General features: G+C 41.0%; 1 protein-coding gene across 3 annotated transcripts; it reads left to right on the forward strand.

Annotated features, from left to right (window-relative positions):
* On the forward strand, positions 1 to 17,453 carry Ak2 (adenylate kinase 2). 3 transcript variants are annotated; one of them, XM_015485306.2, is made up of 7 exons: positions 5 to 169; positions 9,195 to 9,320; positions 11,283 to 11,393; positions 11,521 to 11,615; positions 12,703 to 12,775; positions 13,921 to 14,116; positions 16,384 to 17,453. In XM_015485306.2, exons 1-7 carry the CDS (start codon positions 77 to 79, stop codon positions 16,386 to 16,388), a joined length of 699 nt encoding a protein of 232 aa, XP_015340792.1. In that variant the 5' UTR covers positions 5 to 76; the 3' UTR covers positions 16,389 to 17,453. The 3 variants fall into 3 exon arrangements, with proteins under 3 accessions (XP_048671767.1, XP_015340791.1, XP_015340792.1); XM_048815810.1 differs by lacking the exon at positions 13,921 to 14,116 and having other exon boundaries at positions 1 to 169; XM_015485305.2 differs by lacking the exon at positions 16,384 to 17,453 and having other exon boundaries at positions 4 to 169; positions 13,921 to 14,285.
* The last annotated feature ends 620 nt before the right edge of the window (positions 17,454 to 18,073 follow it).

Consider the following 18,073-nt stretch of genomic DNA (forward strand, 5'->3'; position numbering starts at 1 on the left):
GTGCGTGGCTCACTGGCCTGGTAGTTCTGGACCTGTGAGGTGTGCGGGCTGGTGGCTGCGAGAGGCTTTGGCGGACATGGCTCCCAACGCGCCGGCAGCCGAACCCGAGTGTCCTAAAGGCATCCGGGCTGTGCTGCTGGGGCCACCTGGGGCTGGCAAGGGTACGCAGGTGAGCGTCCGGACCTGGCTGGGCAACGGAGCCCGCCAAACTCCAAGGTCAGGGCGGCCGGAGACCCGGAAGCCCTTTTCTCGCCCAGCGGCCGGCGGTGGGCTGAGGCCTGGGGGGACCCTGGCCAGGATCTCCGGTTTTGGTGGCGTGTTTAGGGGGAGGGTCCACATAGGAGATTGAGGAGTTTGGATTAGGGTTAGCGTGCTTGAAGGATCCAGAATTGGCGTGTCGTGTGGGGGGAAAGGATCTCGGGGTAGTTGGATGCCTTGTGGGTTAGCTTTGAGGGTTGGGGTGAGCCAGGGACTCTGAATTATAGACTCAACGGAGACAAGATTCCTTGCGAGTTGGAAGTGAATTGTCCAGTTAGGGTCACGTTCCAGGCACTACGGGTAGGAGAACTTTTTTGATAATGATTAACGACTGCTGGTAGAGGAGCATCTCCAACACGTGAGGCAGAATGGGAGCTGGTGTGTGATTAGGAGTGCAGCTAAGAGAATGAGGTATGATAGGTGTGAGCCACGAGTTGGAGGAGGGGGTGAACACCGAACAGCTGAAGGCTGAGCAGCTCAGGATAACTTAAATGATTTTAGATGAGAGAGAACTTAAAAATTTAGCTTCATGAATCAACAGATAGGAAAACAGGCCCAGAAAAGTCAAATGACTTTCCCAAGTTAGTGAAATTGGTTTTATGGAAACTTGGGCCTCCAAAGGATTGGAGTCTGAAGTTGGCTTTTTGGCCTAGCAGACTACAGGGCCTCACTTGGCATCTGAGCCCCCTCTAGATCTGGGAAATAAAGGGGCGATTGATCAGAGTTGGGATTTATGATCTCATTTAAGTTTTGGAAGCCCGTAAGTTGATTATTGATGTCCCCTTCCTGCCCAGGGTTTAGCATTGCCCCACAGCACAGACCCTGGGCCTTGGATTTCAGCCCATCATTAGGCACTAAAGAGGGAATTTCTGAAAGTCTGGGCTTCTAGGTGAAGGGGGACTGTTTTATGCCCACTCTTCATAGCACAGACCAAGTTTAAAAGTTTTGGCAAGCCTGGCCTGGTGGCCATGCCTATAGTCCCAGCTACTTGGGAAGCTCAGGCAAGAGGATCATTTTGGCCATTAGTTTGAAAACAACCAGGGACACTTTACCAAAAAACAAAACAAAAACTTGGCAAACAGACTATGTCACTCATTCTTGGGACCCCTGTGGCACTCGGCACATTACTTGACATTTATTAGGATTACTGAAAATGGATGAACGACACAGATTAATGGGTGATGAGGAAAAGGGAGGTCTAGAAGGCTCAATACATTCCTGTAACTTTGCTTTCCACCTGGGTCAGGACGGACCAAGACCACTTTCCCTTTTCTCACCATAAACTGAGCTAATTCTTCTTGGGGCCCCACCCAGTACCTAATCCCCTTGTACTCAACGATGTTGACATCTCCTTCCTGTTACCACCTCAATTATTAGGTAACCTGTAGCCTAGAGATGTTTAATCTTAGACTTTGCAGATTTTTGGTGTGAGTGACTCAGTATAAACAGTAGCTTAAATGCATCTTTGGCTCTTTTCCTTAACTTACATTGAAATTGGTAGGTTCAATAGTTGTGAAGTGCACAACCATCCTAGTGCTGAGACAAGAGCTTTATAGTCTAGCAAGCTGTGTAACTTCAGAGTCTTAGTTTTCTCACCTGAAAAATGAAAAATTCACCAGGATGCTGAACAATTATGCTTCATATATTTATAATGTGTCCAGATGTAGCTAGTGGACAGCCTAGCACACTGTAGGTGTTGCATGAATATTGACTCCCTTATCTCAGTAACATATCTCCTCTCCCCCTGACTCTAATGTATTTCAGTGTAAAAGATGACTAATTCAGGACATTTGAGGAAAACAATACAGTTGATTAATGTAGGTGATGAATGGCAGAAGTTGACCATGGTAGTTGATGAATGGTAGAAGAGAAGGCTTTGTGGAGAATATTAGAGCTGGGACTTGAGGAAGGAGTAAGATTTACACAAGTCACAATCTCTGTACAGCTTCTTTTGCATTGTGGGAACCATAGGATTACTGGTGGTTGTAGTTTCATGGAATTCAAAAAGAGTTAAGCAGGGTGTGGTGACACACACCTGTAATCCCAGTTTACTCAGGAGGCTGAGCTAGGAGATTTGCAAGTTCAGGGCCAGCCTGGGCAACTAAATGAGACCCTGTTAAAAAATAAAAAGGGCTGGGGATATAGCTCAATGGTAAAGCACCCTGGGTTCAACGCCCAGTACTGGGAAATTTAAAAAGGTTATAAACCAAAGGAAGGTAGCAAGTGGCAGTCTGTAACAACATTTCACCTGCAGACATACTCCACACCCATACTTTTTTATTATGTTGAGTTTTGAATACGTCAAACAAGACAGGATGGTGTAATGGATCCTCATAACCATTAGCTGGTGGTCATTGCTTCCCCATCCACTCTCCCTTCACAAAGCATCTCCCAGGTATCATAATTTATCATTTGTAAATATTTCAACGTACATCGCTAAAAGATCAATTCTTTTTTGAAAAAATATGAATACAATATCCCCTAAAAATTAACAATTTTAATAGTAGTTAATGTTCAAATTTCCATCTGTCTCACAAATATGATAGTCTCTTTTAATTTTTTGCTCTTTATTTTTTTTTAAATCCTACATTTTTGAACGGAAAACTAGTTTGTCCTGGGAGTATTATTGCTCATTTTTGAAATTTTTGATTGTGTTCCTATGGTGTATTTAACATTTTCTTCTGTCCTATTTCTTATAAATGTTTAGTTTAACCCATATACTTAATCAGATTTAGGATCAATTTATTGGCCCAGCTACTACAGGTGATGCTCTGCTCTCCATTAGCAGGCACCTACTTGATACTTTTGTGACTCTGGGGTATTCACATCCATAGCTGTTCAGTGCCTAGGTCCATTAATTCCTTATGGGTAGCAAAGTGATGATGTTCTAATTATATCACTCCTTTTTCATTTCTTAGCTGAACTATCTCTGCCTACTTTATTTGTACCCATTAATATGGTTCATATTGAAAAAGTAAGATAATGCTTACTTTGTTCTCTTTAATTGTCAGCTTTCAAAATAATACGTACTATGGAATATTTCAGTTGGGAAATTTCTCTTTAAATTCAACTTCTCTTTAAACTCAGAGCTCCAGTTTATCTTAAAAAATTAGAGAGCTGGGGTTGTGGCTCAGTGGTACAGTGCTTGCCTCACATGTTTGAAGTACTAGATTTGAGCCTCAACACTACATTAAAAATAATAAGGGCTGGGGATGTGGCTCAAGTGGTAGCGCGCTCGCCTGGCATGCGTGAGGCACTGGGTTCGAGTCTCAGCACCACATAAAAATTTAAAAAAATAAAGATATTTAAATAATAATAATAATAAATAAAGTTATTTTTAAAAGGGGGGCGCTGCAGCTGTAGCTCAATGGTAGAGTGCTTGCCTGGCACATGTGAGGCACTGGGTTCGATTCTCAGCAACCCATATGAATAAAATAAAGGTCCATCAACAACTAAAAACATTTTTAAAAATTAAAAAAAAAAATATTAGAATGTCTGGCAGCCATGGGCCTCCATTCCAGCACAGCAGTAGTCTGTTGCAACTGAGTAATATTGTTACTTTTGATGGTCAGTGTACTCTCCTGTCCCCTGCACAGTCCCCCTTTGCTGCCTATTGCTTACATTAGAATCATTTCACTCATTTACATTGCCTGACTGGCCCCCATTGATAAATATTTGCCACCTTTAGTGTAAAATTTATCCTAACCTGGAATTAGTGCCCAGTGCCTTCTCAGAAGTTTTCTTCCTATTACTACTTCCTGCTATATCTATTATTTTAGGTATTTTATGTTGGCATGACTTAAATCTTTTTTTTAATTCCTCAATTTAAAATGGTTAACCATTTAAAAACTGTTTTTGTGTCAGTGAAAGGTTTTAAAACATCTAGAATACTTAGGTTTGTTATTTTATTTAAATAACTTTATTTCTGTCTCCCTTCTAGAGTTGGATGTTCCTCCAGTGTGGCCAAAAACAAGTGTGTTTCTTTTCTTTTCCTCTGCCAGTCCTTCCTTGTTTTTCCAATGTGTCCAGCTTTTGCCAGTTATTTGAGGCCAAGTACACTTAGGCAATCACTTGCCATCTCCCAGTTCAGGTTTATACAATTACTCTAGTGAATTTAAATTCACAGCAACTCTAAGACCCACACTCACATCCCCTCTGTTACAGTTGGAGAAATAGAGTCCAATGACTTGTTCTCTTGGCTCTGGAGCAAGTAATTGGTAGAGATTATGCCTGAATGATTCCAGAGCTCTGTCTCCTGCTGTCTGCTTCCCCAAGTTTTCTCCTATGCTGTGTGACTCAGTAGAATGTAATAATTACAGCATAGTTGTAACCCTTTACTCAGTTATGTGACAGACCCCAAGCTAAAGATTTTGCATGCTTCATCTGATTTAATTTTTATAACCCTAGAAGATATGTTCTGTTGTTATTCATACCTTTTTACAGAAATTGAGGCCCTAAGGCTATATCTTGCTGCAGGATACAAACACAGTAAGTAGCAAAGGCAGGATTTGAACTCATGTCTGCCTGATTCTTCATCAGTCATCATTTTGGATATGCATACAAGAAGTACACACACTAGTTATCTATAAAGCACCAATTTAAAATATATAAATGAGGGCTGGGGCTGTAGCTCAACGGCAGACCGCCTGTCTAGCATGAGTGAGGCACTGGGTTCAATCCTCAGCACCACATAAAAATAAACAAATATAGGCATTCTGTCCATCTACAACTACAAAAAAATTTTTTAAATAAAAATAAAATAAAATGTATAAATGAGGGGAAGGTAGAACAATAAGAGTAGAAGGAGAATAGTGGGGAGGGGAGAGGAGGGAAGGTCATCAGGGACTGAAATGGAGTAAATTAAATTCCATGCATGTATTATGTCAAAATGAACACAACTATAATGTCCAAATAAAAGAAAAAAAAATAAGTAAATAGAATTTTAAAAATACGTTCTAGTAAAAGTTGCCCTGTGGGAAGCATCAGATAAGTAACACTGACAAATGCCAAGTTAGTTCAGGAATAGAACAAGAACTGTAATTTGTCACAGGCCTCCTGTATATCATCCTACCCAACCAGTGAGGTTGGTGATGATAGCCCCAGTAAGTTAAGAGGCAGAGCTGAAATCTAAACACAGTTTCTATAATTAAAAAAAAAAAAACTTTTACATGAAAGTATAATATACATAGGGAAAGATGCAAATACTTTTTAAAATGATGAATTTTACAGTGTTAACACAGTTTTGTATAACTTATACCCATTATCAAGACAGAACATTGCCAGCACTGTGAAATCTTATGGTTGCACACACACACGCCCCTCTCATATGGACAGCTGTGCTACACTAACACTCGGTTGTTTTAAGGCCATTTAATGTCGTGGATAAGAGCTAGGCCTTTACAGTCATGGGGCCAGCTGCCAGCTCTGCTTTTACTAGTTTTGTGATCCTAGACAACTAGCCTCTGAATTTCTTCTGTAGAGAGCAGATAGAAATAGCTCATACCTCTTGGGTATGTATTATGCATACTAAATATTGTAAATTAATGCTTGGAAAATTGCTTGGCATTTTCTTCAGAGGAAGAAGTCATTGGTAAGGTTTTTGGTTGGGAGAAATGGATGCAAAATTTTACTATAGAGAAGGATATGACTGAGACCAGTAGAGGAAAGGAAGAGGGCATTCCTTTGTAGAGAAGAGCCTATTTTATGTGTGGGAACCATACATAACAGCGACTTGCCTGAGTGGTGCCAGGCAGGACATACATGTAGAATACTTTCAGAAGGAAGTTTGAAGAGCTTGCCAAATGTAGGATTGATTGTGGAGGGCATTGAGTGTCAGACTAAGATATTTGTCTCAGTACTAATGTCTTAGCACTGAGATATAGGAAGCTTCTAAATGTGTGTGTTTGTGTGGTAGGGAGAGGGTGGTATATCCAGCAGTATTGCAGGATATGATTCTTTTGTTTTGTACTGGAGATTGAACCCAGGGGTGTTTTAGCACCAAGCTACCTCCCCAGTCCTTTTTACTTTTTTATTTTGAGACACGATTCCACTAAGTTGCTTAGGGCCTTGCTAAGTTGCTGAGGCTGCCCTTGAACCTGTCTTCCTGCCTGAGTCTCCCAAGTCACTGGGATTACAGATGTGCACCACCTTGCCCAGCTATGCTGAATGATTTTGCACACATACTCTCATTAAATCCCCATGGTAGTTTTGAGTGAATTATAGAACCTGGTTTCCAATCCAGATTTGTACCAATACAAAACTCAGTCTCTTGCCACTACCCCAGAGTGTCACAAACTGTGTGTGCATCAGAATCCCAAGGCTCTACATGAGAACCCCTCAATCGTAACTGTAAGGGTGGATCTAGCATTTATACTTTAAGCAAGTGCCTCACGTGATTGCAATGATATAGTGCCCTACTTAGGATAGGGTTACTTCCAGATAAGATCCATTGTATGTTAAAAATGCATTTAGTACATATAATCTACCAAACATAGCTTAGCAACACAGTATATTGTACATTATCAGCTGTTTCCACTCATGATCTTATGACCAACTGGGAACTAGAGTCTGAAACCAGTGGCTATTGCCTTTGCCCAACATCACAGAAGAGTGTCATTCCACGTTTTGCTAGCCTATGAAAGTTCAAAGCTTCAACTGAATGTATATCTCTTTAAAACCATGTAAAAGCCAGGCATTGTAGCATACTACTGTAATCCCAGTCTCTTGGTAGACTGAGGCAGGAAGATTACAAGTTCAAGGCCAGCTGAGGAAACTTAGCTCAAAATAAAAAGGACTGGGATGTAGCTTAGTGGAAAAGTGCCCCAGGCTCAATCTCCAGTATCAAAAAGAAAACTATGATAAAACCAAAATATCCTAAGTTGAACTGGGAGAAGTCAGGATCCTTCTATACTGATGTTTGAGAACTACTACGCCCCAGCACGCTGCCTCTAGTAGTTTTAGCCATTCCCATCCACTCCTCGCAAAAAAGTTCTCCACTACCCACAAGATCCTCAAAGAGGTAATGAGTATGGTACTTGGGTTCAGAAATAGTCTGGCCAACTGCAGAGTGTGATTGTGTGAACTCTAGGCTCCTCCTCTTCACAGTGTGGCCCAGTGGCCAGCTGCCCATCCAGGCCTAGAAGCTGGTTTAAAATTAAGCACTTGCTCAGCGCTGGACTTTTGGAATCATAATCTGCATGTAAATAGTACCCCTCCAGGCAGTTTGTAGTCTGAAAAACTACTCTAAAGCATAAATTTGAAGTATGATGGGACTACAATAGTTACTTCATTAGGCTTCAAGCCCATCCACGTTCTTTGCATGAACTCCCATGCAGCCAACAAGAAGTAGTCTTTCACCATGCCTCATCTTCCTATTAGTGTGTGTTCTTCATGCAGCTGTAGAATCCAATTACCTAGAACAGTGTAGAAGAGCCTCGCAGTTTGGGAAGGATGATAGAACAATTAGGTTCTGTGCTAACAGCTTTTCTCTGTAGTGTTTTGGTTACCTTTTTCCCATGAGCAATCCTGACCTCCAAATGATTCACCCAAGTTAATTTCAACAACCAAGGAGAGATTGAATGTATGACCATAGTGCCAACTTGGTTTTCCACTGCCAGCCGGTTCTCACTTTCACTATTTTCCCAAAGTTCAAAGTTTTTAATGCTTTCTCATATGGGTTCCATTTCGTTATAAAGTAATTTCTTTGCTCCAATTGAATCAGTCCATGAATCAAAAACCAGAATTTCCTGCATTTAGCCCCGTTTACTTTGGTTGTATGCACCTAAGAAAGCTCAGAGAACAAACTGGTTTTGAACAAGTTTCCAAACTATTTAACTTCCTAAAACAACTGAACCAGAAAGCTAAGTATTAAGTTCTTTGATCCAATTCAGTTCTGTGTGAATTCTGAATTCTTTTTTGCCACTACAAAGAGCTTAGTGGAAAAATGCCCCCTGTCTGAGATCTTTTCATGTTCTAATTCTGTTCCAATTTATAGTCCACCAAACTATTAAATCTTTGAAGACAGAGTCTAAGAGTGAATATAGATCTAAGGCAGGGGTTATGCTCACTGAGGACTTACTATGTGCCAGGCCTGCATATACAGAATTCTACAGAATCTTCTCATCAACTCAGTGATAAGTAATATTACCATCCATTTTACTTAGAGGAAATTTGAAACCTAGAAAGGTGAAGTAACTTCTCAAGTCACATGAATGTAGTGATTGGTGGACCTGGAGTCTAAAACCCAGGCAGATTGACTTTCAAGCCCATGCTTTTAACCACAAGGCTATACTGCATCCAGAGCTACCATGTGGGTGCTGTTTGCCATATGCTCTGCTTCTATAATATAAGCCTCACAGATACCTTCTGACATGGAGCTTTTTTCTTTCTTTTCTTTTTTGCCTTCATGTTAAACAGATAAGGAAGCCAAGTCTATGAGAAGTTAAGTGATTTGACCAAGGTGATGCAGCTACCTCATGACAGGAGGGGAGGAACCCGTGCTGGGAAGCAAATGTGTTCTTCACCCTGCCCTTAGCTTCCAGGCCCAGTTGTTACAGTACATGACAATAACACGTTCATTCTTGGGCAGATACTCAGCACATTATGTGCCCAGTACTATGCCACATGCTTTATATGCATGATCTTATTTAAGCTTCACAGCAGGTATGTGAAGTATTAATAATTTTGTTCTTCCCATTTGTAATAGTGAAAGTAGTGATAATAGTAGTTTACATGTTTGTCATGTATAATTGTTATCATAATCCTATAATTTACATTAGAATATGATATATGGTGCTTTTATCTCTTTATAAGTAAGAAAGCAGGAACTTGACTGAATTTACACAGCCAATAAGTGGTAGGATCAGGTTTATGCCCAGGCAGTCTGATACCAGGCCTGCAGGGTTAACTGTATCTTGTTTTTTGTCTTTCTTCCACAGGCCCCCAAATTGGCAGAAAACTTCTGTGTCTGCCATTTGGCCACTGGAGATATGCTGAGGGCCATGGTAGCTTCTGGCTCAGAACTGGGAAAAAAGTTGAAAGCAACTATGGATGCTGGGAAACTGGTAGGTTTGGTCGCATTAGTGAGTTGATATTCCTGAGTCTAGATCCACACTATCCAAATATAATAGCCACCAAACACATGTGGCTCTTTATATGAATTTAAAATTCAGTTGTGTGTGGCCTGGGGATGTAGCTCAGTTGGTAGAATACTTGCCTTGCATGCCCAAAGGCCTGGGTTCAAACTCCAGCACCACAATCAATCAATCAGTCAATAAATAAATAAATGAAATTCAACTGTGCTAGCTATGTTTTGGGTATTCACCAGGCAACAAAGATATAGAACATTTCCATCATCACTGAAAGTTCTTTAGGGCAGCCCTGTACTATATTATATTATATTATATAAATTTTTAGAATAGCAAATTACTTGGTATGTTCTGAATTTGTGACTCTGAATTTATTTACAATGTTCTTTGTTTTTTTATTTATTTATTTTTTTTGGTGATGCTGAGGATTGAACCCAGGGCTTTGCCCACGGTAGGCAAATGCTTTGCCAAATGAGCTACATCCCTTATTCACAGTATTCTTGAGGTTCCTTTATGCCTAATGCTTTATTGTAATATATTAAAATTTTAGGGCCAAGACTGAAACTGCCATCCCTAAGCCAGAACTCAGGGGTATTCAAAAGAAGACTCAGAAAGTCACAGATATATTTTTTAACCTCTTGCATGGCGTGTTCTCTGTCTCTAACAAGGGAGTTAGCAATTGGAACAAAAATAATTCTACTTGGGGAATATAATGGAATTTTCTCTTGAGTTTAGACCAGTTGGCCTGATTGGACAAATACAATGTATTAGATACTAAATCTCTAATTAATGCCAGAGCTTAATTATAACTGAGTTATTCTAGAACTTGACCTCTAGAAATCACCTTCGGAAGTCATTTTGTGCTTGGTTCTCTGGTATTTTTGTGTCTGATTATGTTGGCTGGGGAAGGTACTGAGTTTTGCTTTCACCTCCAACTTCCTTTTAGGCTTGGAGTTACCCCATAGTATGTCTGCCCACCTAACCATTTCTTTTCTAGCTTTTCATTTATGTTAATGAGGCTTTCAGTCAAGTCAGCAGCTAGATATTTTATTTTGAACATTAGGTCTTGGCAGAAAATTCTGTACTGAGAAAATTGGGATGTGACCGTAGGATTGCTTCTCTCCAACCTTCTCTTAGTCATAGAGCTGATACTTTGTCCCCGAGTTCCTAGCGAGTCCTGACATAAGACCATTAGCTACCATAATGGGCAACCTTCACTGCAACACACAGTAGGAACTTTTGTTTCTATAAAGGCTTAGCAGAAGAACCAGATTTTGAAAGTTGAGAGGGGTCCTTATTGGGGTTTCAGAGAGGTTCAGAAATGTACAGGTCCTTCAGTTCCATATTTCTAATCCAGTCTTACCAATTCAGTGAAGTTCTCTGTTGTCTTATAAATTCAGGATTGCCCAGATGTGTGACCAAGCATATATCTCAGTCATTATACTTTTAGCCCAATCAAAATTGTGAATCAGGAATAGTTGGTGTCTGCCTGCATTCTAATCAATCCCTTTTCTATCCTGGTTTTCTTGGATGATATCTTAGCCATGGACCCTCACTTGTGCCTTGAAGTCAGCTGGTTGTTGATAAGCTGTTATCTGATGGTTAGGACTCTTGACTCTAGTAGCAAGAGAGGCCTTCAGGACCTACCACATGGAGTTCTGGTGATCTGACAGACTGTAAAATCCCCTTCCCTCACCCAGATTTTTGGAACACAAGAGAATTTCAAGGGAAAAGAATATGTATGGCAAGTACAGGAACAATGACAAAACCAGGTCTTGCAAATGGAGCCACTTGCTCTCATTTTTGCTTCTTTGGGGTCAAGAGGACTTGCCATTTAGTAATTAAGTGAAACAAATAAAAACTTTTGACCCTAGAGTTAGACTAATGTCACCTAGTTAACAAATTTAAACCCAAGGCTGTTTTGTTCTTTACTTCCAGGTGAGTGATGAAATGGTAGTGGAGCTTATTGAGAAGAATTTGGAGACCCCGTCATGCAAAAATGGCTTTCTTCTGGACGGCTTCCCTCGGACTGTGAGACAGGCAGAAATGGTGAGTTGTTTATTATTTCTGTTACCATTTCCTCAGAGCAAACTCTGGCCCTTTATCTCTTAATCCCGTTGAAGGAGATGGGTCTGACCAAGCTCTGATAACTTAGGTGGGTCACACTCTTTTACAGCTTGATGACCTCATGGAGAAGAGGAAAGAGAAGCTTGATTCTGTGATTGAATTCCGCATTCCAGACTCCCTGCTAATCCGGAGAATCACTGGAAGGTATTTGTCCCTTAAAGGTCCCTTCTTTTCATGTTTCCTCAAATCTGTCACACTATGAGAATTGCTCTTACCTAATCCCACCCATGAAGCTTAGTGCCATTTCAACAAGGATTGATCTTACTTGGTCACATCCACTGAAGTGGTGACATGAGTTGACAATATAGAAAAAGAGCAAGGGATTTAAAGTCAGCATCTCAGTCCTATCTTTTTATCTTTTACCCTAGGCACTTTTTTTAACCTCTCTCTAAGGCTGTTACCTTTTCTGTGGTATAGGGTTGATAGTACTTGCTTCAGATCCTATTCAGATGCATGTTAGATAACAAAGTACATAGTTCAGAGCTTTGCTTATAGTAGGTGCTTAAGAAATTCCTTACAGGTGTATCTCTATTTTAGTTCTTTCTAAATCTGATTTCAGTGGAGTTTCATTTATTGCTGTGGGCTTTTTATTAATTATAAAAAATAATATGACCATCTACACAAAATTTAGAAAATAGAGGAAATATTTGTTCTTGTTCATGGAATTCTTTTTTTTTTTTTTTTTCCTGTTAGCAGCTGTTTGGTTTTGTAACCAAACTGGTTTGGAAAATGGCATTAATCCAGGTGTAGTGGCTGTTCCTCCTGTTGAGGCAGGAGGATCGTGAGTTATATGTTCCACAGTCCTTTCCCTGACTAAGCACTGCTTATGAACAGAAATCTCAACTCATTGCTTCCAACTAGTCTGAGGCTTCAACTTAAGGCCTGAATTGGACGAGGCACTATTAATGTTCATTGAATGAACTAGTGAATAGAATAGATGACTATGTGAGATCAACACCAGAACTCCTTCTTTCAAGTCCTGAATTAAGTAGTTATGTTAGCAGCTTGCCTCTTTAAACACTCATTGTGTTTGGTCAAAATAGAAAATACACCCACTCTGCCTTTGCATAAGTCGTTATTTTCCAAATCAATAGTTACCTTTAACTGGGTTTTCTGTTGGGTTAAAGGCTTTACATCCAGCTTTTTTGTCTTTCTTGCTCACTCAGGAGACTTTTGGGGTGCAGAGGCTACTTTCTGGCAACCCGATTCATGTACATTTGCTGTCTTTCAGGCTGATTCACCCCAGAAGTGGCCGGTCCTACCATGAGGAGTTCAATCCCCCAAAGCAACCCATGAAAGATGATGTACGTAAACTCGGGACAGGAAATGTTCTTTCTTCTTTCTCCCTTCATTTTTTGCTCCCTCTGTGTGTGTGTGTGTGTGTGTGTGTGTCTGTCTCTCTCTCTCTCTCTCTTTCTCTCTCTGTCTCTCTCTCTCTCTCTCCCCTTTGTTCTTTCCATCTTCCATTTTATCAATATTACTAACTTAACCATGAAAAATAGCACTGTTAATAAATCAGATGGCTTGTAACAAATCTGTATAGTGTCTCTCTGGGTGTTGCTTGACCTCAAAGCAGCTGCTAGTGCCAGCTGTTTCCCAGTGCCTTATAATATCTTCTGTCCCAAGTAACCCTGTTCTGATATGATATGACCATAAGTGGTCCGCTAATCAGAAAAAGGTTTCAGAGAAGCCCAGAACTAGGGGGTGGAGGGGTAATACTGAAGAGAAGTATACTGATCAGTTCTGCTTCACAATATCCTAGTGACTGCTCTGCTGTACCCTGGAGTTTCATACATGGTCATACATGGTCACTAGACCGTTTGCAATAAGGAGTGCATGTGATCTGTTGCATGCAGGCAACAGTGACAATTTCCTGGGTTTATCTTTGTCACATGAGATAAATTCATCAGGTCATCCAAGTTCTATAAATACAAATTCCAAAGCCATCATAATTTAGGCACATTTTGAAAAACTGGTAATTCTACCATTCAGAGTTCTTTCTCACTTCACTTTACACTATTAGAATGTTGATGGGTGATACTCTGGTACTTATGCTAAGTACTAAAACAACTAGGATTATAATTACTAATGCATCCCTAATTTCAATGTATTCTTCTTGTCTCGGGGGCCTCTATCTTTCTTGCTTCTCACCCTAGAAGTGTTCATCTTGAAAAATGAATAGCCTAAGCACAGACCTGTGAGAAAAAGGTCCTCTCTTGAGGGCCTTTTCTCATGTTTCTGACGGGTTCTCTGACTTCTCTGGACCTGCTAGTCTGCTACTGGGAGTGGGAAAATTCTTTACCAGAGAGGGTCTAGATTATCTGTCTTTGTTTCTGATGAACTATGGGATCAGACAACATCCTAGACAGAATAGTCTCATCTCACATCTGACATGGATAAAGAAACCTTGCAAATAGTCCCATCCTTTCATTCCCCTTCTTATTCTCAGATCACTGGGGAACCCTTGATCCGCCGATCAGATGATAATGAGAAGGCCTTGAAAATACGCCTGGAAGCCTACCACTCCCAGACCACCCCACTTGTGGAGTACTACAGGAAGCGGGGGATCCACTCTGCCATCAATGCATCCCAGACCCCTGATGTCGTATTTGCAAGCATCCTAGCAGCTTTCTCCAAAGCCACATGTAAAGACTTGGTTATGTTTATCTAATGTTGGGTTCAGAAAGGAATTTCTTCTTCCTATCCCTGTTAAGGGCGTGGGTAGGAATGGCAGGGCAGGCAAAGGGAAGCGTCCTTCCTCAGGCTAGAAGAATCTCTCTTGATTTACTGATTAAAAAGCACTTGCTTGATGTACCTGGTGTGTAGGCAACTCTCATCTCATCTGTGTGTCTGTGTGTGTTATCAGTATGTGGTCACTCCTACTTTCTATGTTTGGGTCTCAGTTGCTTTACCAACTATTTATTTCTTTAGCCATACTCTTGTAGGTTTTTTTTTGTTTTGTTTTGTTTTGTTTTTTTGGCAGTGGTGAGGTACTGGGGATTGAATTCAGGGGCACTTGACCACTGAGCCACATTTCCAGCCCTATTTTGTATTTTATTTAGAGACAGGGTTTTAATGAGTTGCTTAGCACCTTGCTTTTGCTGAGGCTGGCTTTGAACTCACAGTCCTCCTGCCTCAGTCTCCCGAGCTGCTGGGATGACAAGCTTTCTTTAGCCATACTCTTGATTTTATTTTTTAACCAAAATAAACCATACCAGGTATCTGCCAGGTACCCAGTTCCAAAGCCTCATAGTATTTTTCCCAGCTGATAAGAAGTCCAAGGTCACATGAAGTCAGACAGTTCCTGATGTAGAGAGTTGGCAGGGAATTCCACTTTTCAGTCTACAATGAAAAGCTACAAGAGTCAGCAGCTGGATAGGGATTATTAATTTCCCCTCAAATTGGGAAAATAAAAGGCACTTATATTGCAAATTCCAGAATTTACTGGGAGAAGTTATCACTATACAAAGAGCCAAGCCAGGTTGAAATATTTTTGTGATCTGTATCATGGTGCTGCTATAAGGTATGGATCCTTTGGGACTTGGGTTTGAAAACTGAATTGTTTCAAAGAATTAAACCAGGTAAAAGGTCCTTTGGAATTCAGATTGTCTTCTGAACATCCAGACTGGACAACTGAGAGCAGCCAAATCTACTTCCCCAAAGAGAGACCAGGGTAGGTTTTTTTGCTTTGTTTTTAATGTTTGCCTTTGTTTCCAAGTATTAACAAAATAGTGATTTGGGGGATGATCTGTTCTTTTATTCATTTTGGTCAGAATTTATTCAAACCCAGTCCCTCTCTAGGATATAAAACCCAAATCAAATGTGTCCTTTTTAAACCCAAACCTCTCCCTCCCATCCAGTCTTTCGCCCTTTATTTCATGATGGTAATAGCTACGGAACCCAAGAAAAAAAATCACCCCAAAATAAGATCACCTATGACAGTCACAAAGTTTTTGTTTATAACATTGGCTTCCCTGCTATTAAGCATTTCCTAGGGTCCATGCTGTGCCTTTTGGTCTCTGGTTTGATTGTGCCAAACAGATGAATTAATGGGTTCCTGTGAAGAGACCACAAAACCTGCAGCCTCTGGAAAAACCATTAGAAAGTCAGTGGTACATTCAGTAAGCAATTCTGCCTGCCTCAGCATAATCTGCTGCAATGGACTATAAAGTGCCCAGTCCCTATCTGACCTGAGCTGTCCTACTGTCTGTGAGACTCCTGGAGGGCTTGATCTCTGCCCACGTGGAAACTGGGCATGGATGTGTGGCCACCTTGTTTTCCTCTTCACCTAGCCAAGTGAGTGAGTGCTGCCTCTGCCCTACCTTTGCTCCCCTGCTTCTAATCTAACTCTGCCCTCTTAACGGAAACCCAGTCTGGTTTTGGGTGTTTCTGGGAAGCACATGGCTTCTGGGAATGGACAAGAAAGAAGAATGAAACTAAAACTATCAGCTATGCCTGCCAAGAGTCTGACATCCTTCTCTGAATGAGGGTGAACTCATGAATCTTGGAATTGACTCATTTTGACCAAGGATAGTTTCAGGCACTTGGTCTCAGAGTCAGGGTTCTTGAATGTTTGCTAACTGAATGTGTGTGTTCCTTTCTTAAATATTTGACATTTGTTCACAACATTTACATGTGCACACATGCACACACGTGTGCAAGTGACATTTAAATTGCAGGTGAAAACTAAATGATCACAGGAGATAATATACCTTTCTGAGGTGATTATGATTATATTTTCGCTTCATTTAATTACAAAATCTTAACCTCAGCGGGCATGAGAGCTTTCATGGCAGAGAAATGTCCAGTGTTTAATGCATTTGGTTGCTGGGGCGTGCATGCCAACCTTTTCTGACATTTACTTGGTTTTTAAAAATCCATTTTGTTCTCTCTTGTTTCCTTTCTATTTCAGCCTAGTAAAGAAGGCCAGGCGAGACTGCACCACTACTCATCACCCCGCGGCGTGATCCCTGCTCTTTGGTGCTGGGCAGAGGGGAAGGGTGTCAGGGGAAGCATGGAGAGGGAAGGACTATTTGGAAGACCAGCAGTGTTGTAGTGAGTGGGGGTTTTTTTACATGTAGGTGGGAGTTTTAAAAATATAAACAATTAATTTAAAAAAAAATACTGTGATTGAGGGTGTGGATACAAATAGGGTGATGCAGTATTATTTCTAAGCAATCGGGTTTTCATTTACTCTGAACTGGTGACAATATATTTTAAAGCCAGTGTTCTTAGACCTCAGCTTTTATCTCAGAACCTCATGGGGTGCCAGGCCAAGAATGCAGGAAATCAAACTGTGGTCCTGTGTGTTCTGTAGCTTAGAAGAGAGGATGTTTGATTGTTAACGCTGGTGCCCCACACCATAAGATCAAAAAATCATCTCTATAGGCTAGGGATGTACCTCAGCAATAGAGCACTTGCCTAGCATGTGCAAGGACCTGGTTCAATCCCCAGCATCAATTTAAAAAAAAAAAAAAATCATCTCCACACCTAAAAGAGATAAGGGGTGTATCGTTGGAGGTGGGGCTCCACAAATCAAGTTTTCTAGTGTTGGGGAAAAAAGGGGAGGTGGGTCTCTTTCCCTTCCCCTGATTCACCACTCTCATGGCTAAGCTCACTGTCTCAGCAACCACCCAGCACGAGCCACAATCTTATGCCTTCTTTCATCTGTGGTGTGTGAAAGGACCCTTTTTAATAAATGAGCAAGGGCTGGGGATGTAGCTCAGTCGTATAATGCTTGCCTGGCATGCACAAGGCCCTGAGTTTAGTCCCCAGCACCATGAAAAATAAGTAAATAAAAATAATAAAATGAACAAGTGTCCTAAGCTATATCATCCAAAGATTACCCTTTCCATCCTCATATCCTGTGAGTGGGACACTCGACAGCACTGTGATGTATTATCTTCAATGAGGTGCCTTTCTTAATTGACCAAATGCTGCCTTGTTTGACCCTAAGTCAATAAAGTATGTTAAAAATTTGTATCCCCTGTTGTGGCTTTTTTCCCCCCTCCCCTAAGGGAACCTGGGCTAGAAAAATGATGTTGAATTCTGTACCTGGCCTGGAAACTTTCTCATGGTCACTAGCAGCCTTGTAGCAGGAATGTCTAAGTATGTGGTCCTAAGATGCACCTGCAGACCCTCTCAACTCTTAGGCCTTTTCTTGATCCCTGAGACTAGGCAGCTTGATCTAGTAGAGATATCACTGTGCTTGAAGTTCAGGAAACCAGGAACAGATCCCAATGTTGGTTTCCTCTCTTTTCCTGCTTCCTCACCTGAAAAAGGCCAGTAATGCATTTTCTGAGGCACTGGTATTAAATGAAGTTTATAAGGAGAAGCTTTGGCTGGGTGCCTGACATATAATATAGACGTTGGAAAAATTGTTAGTTGGATCAGAACATACACAGAAAAATACCTGCTTCCTGCCAGGCTGTGTAATTATTGAATGGACAGCTGTCCACAGCCTAGAAAGCCGCTGCTTCTAATCCTAAGCCAGTTCTTTGTCTACCTTTAAGGCTGCTGCTTTCAACACCCTCAGTTGCTTCTTTGTGTGTCCTACTTTAAATCCATTTACTCCTCAACAAAAGTGAGCTTAAATGGTTTGT

This window comes from Marmota marmota, unplaced genomic scaffold (assembly GCF_001458135.2).
Source record: "Marmota marmota marmota unplaced genomic scaffold, marMar, whole genome shotgun sequence".
Lineage (NCBI taxonomy): Eukaryota > Metazoa > Chordata > Mammalia > Rodentia > Sciuridae > Marmota > Marmota marmota.

What these genes read in the sequence shown, in the direction of transcription:
- Ak2 (XM_015485305.2), top strand. Translation starts at nt 77, where the DNA reads ATGGCTCCCAACGCGCCGGCAGCCGAACCCGAGTGTCCTAAAGGCATC. An exon ending in CTGTGAGACAGGCAGAAATG is followed by an intron (nt 11,394 to 11,520) that starts GTGAGTTGTTTA and finishes ACTCTTTTACAG; the next exon opens with CTTGATGACCTCATGGAGAA. An exon ending in AGCAACCCATGAAAGATGAT is followed by an intron (nt 12,776 to 13,920) that starts GTACGTAAACTC and finishes TCTTATTCTCAG; the next exon opens with ATCACTGGGGAACCCTTGAT.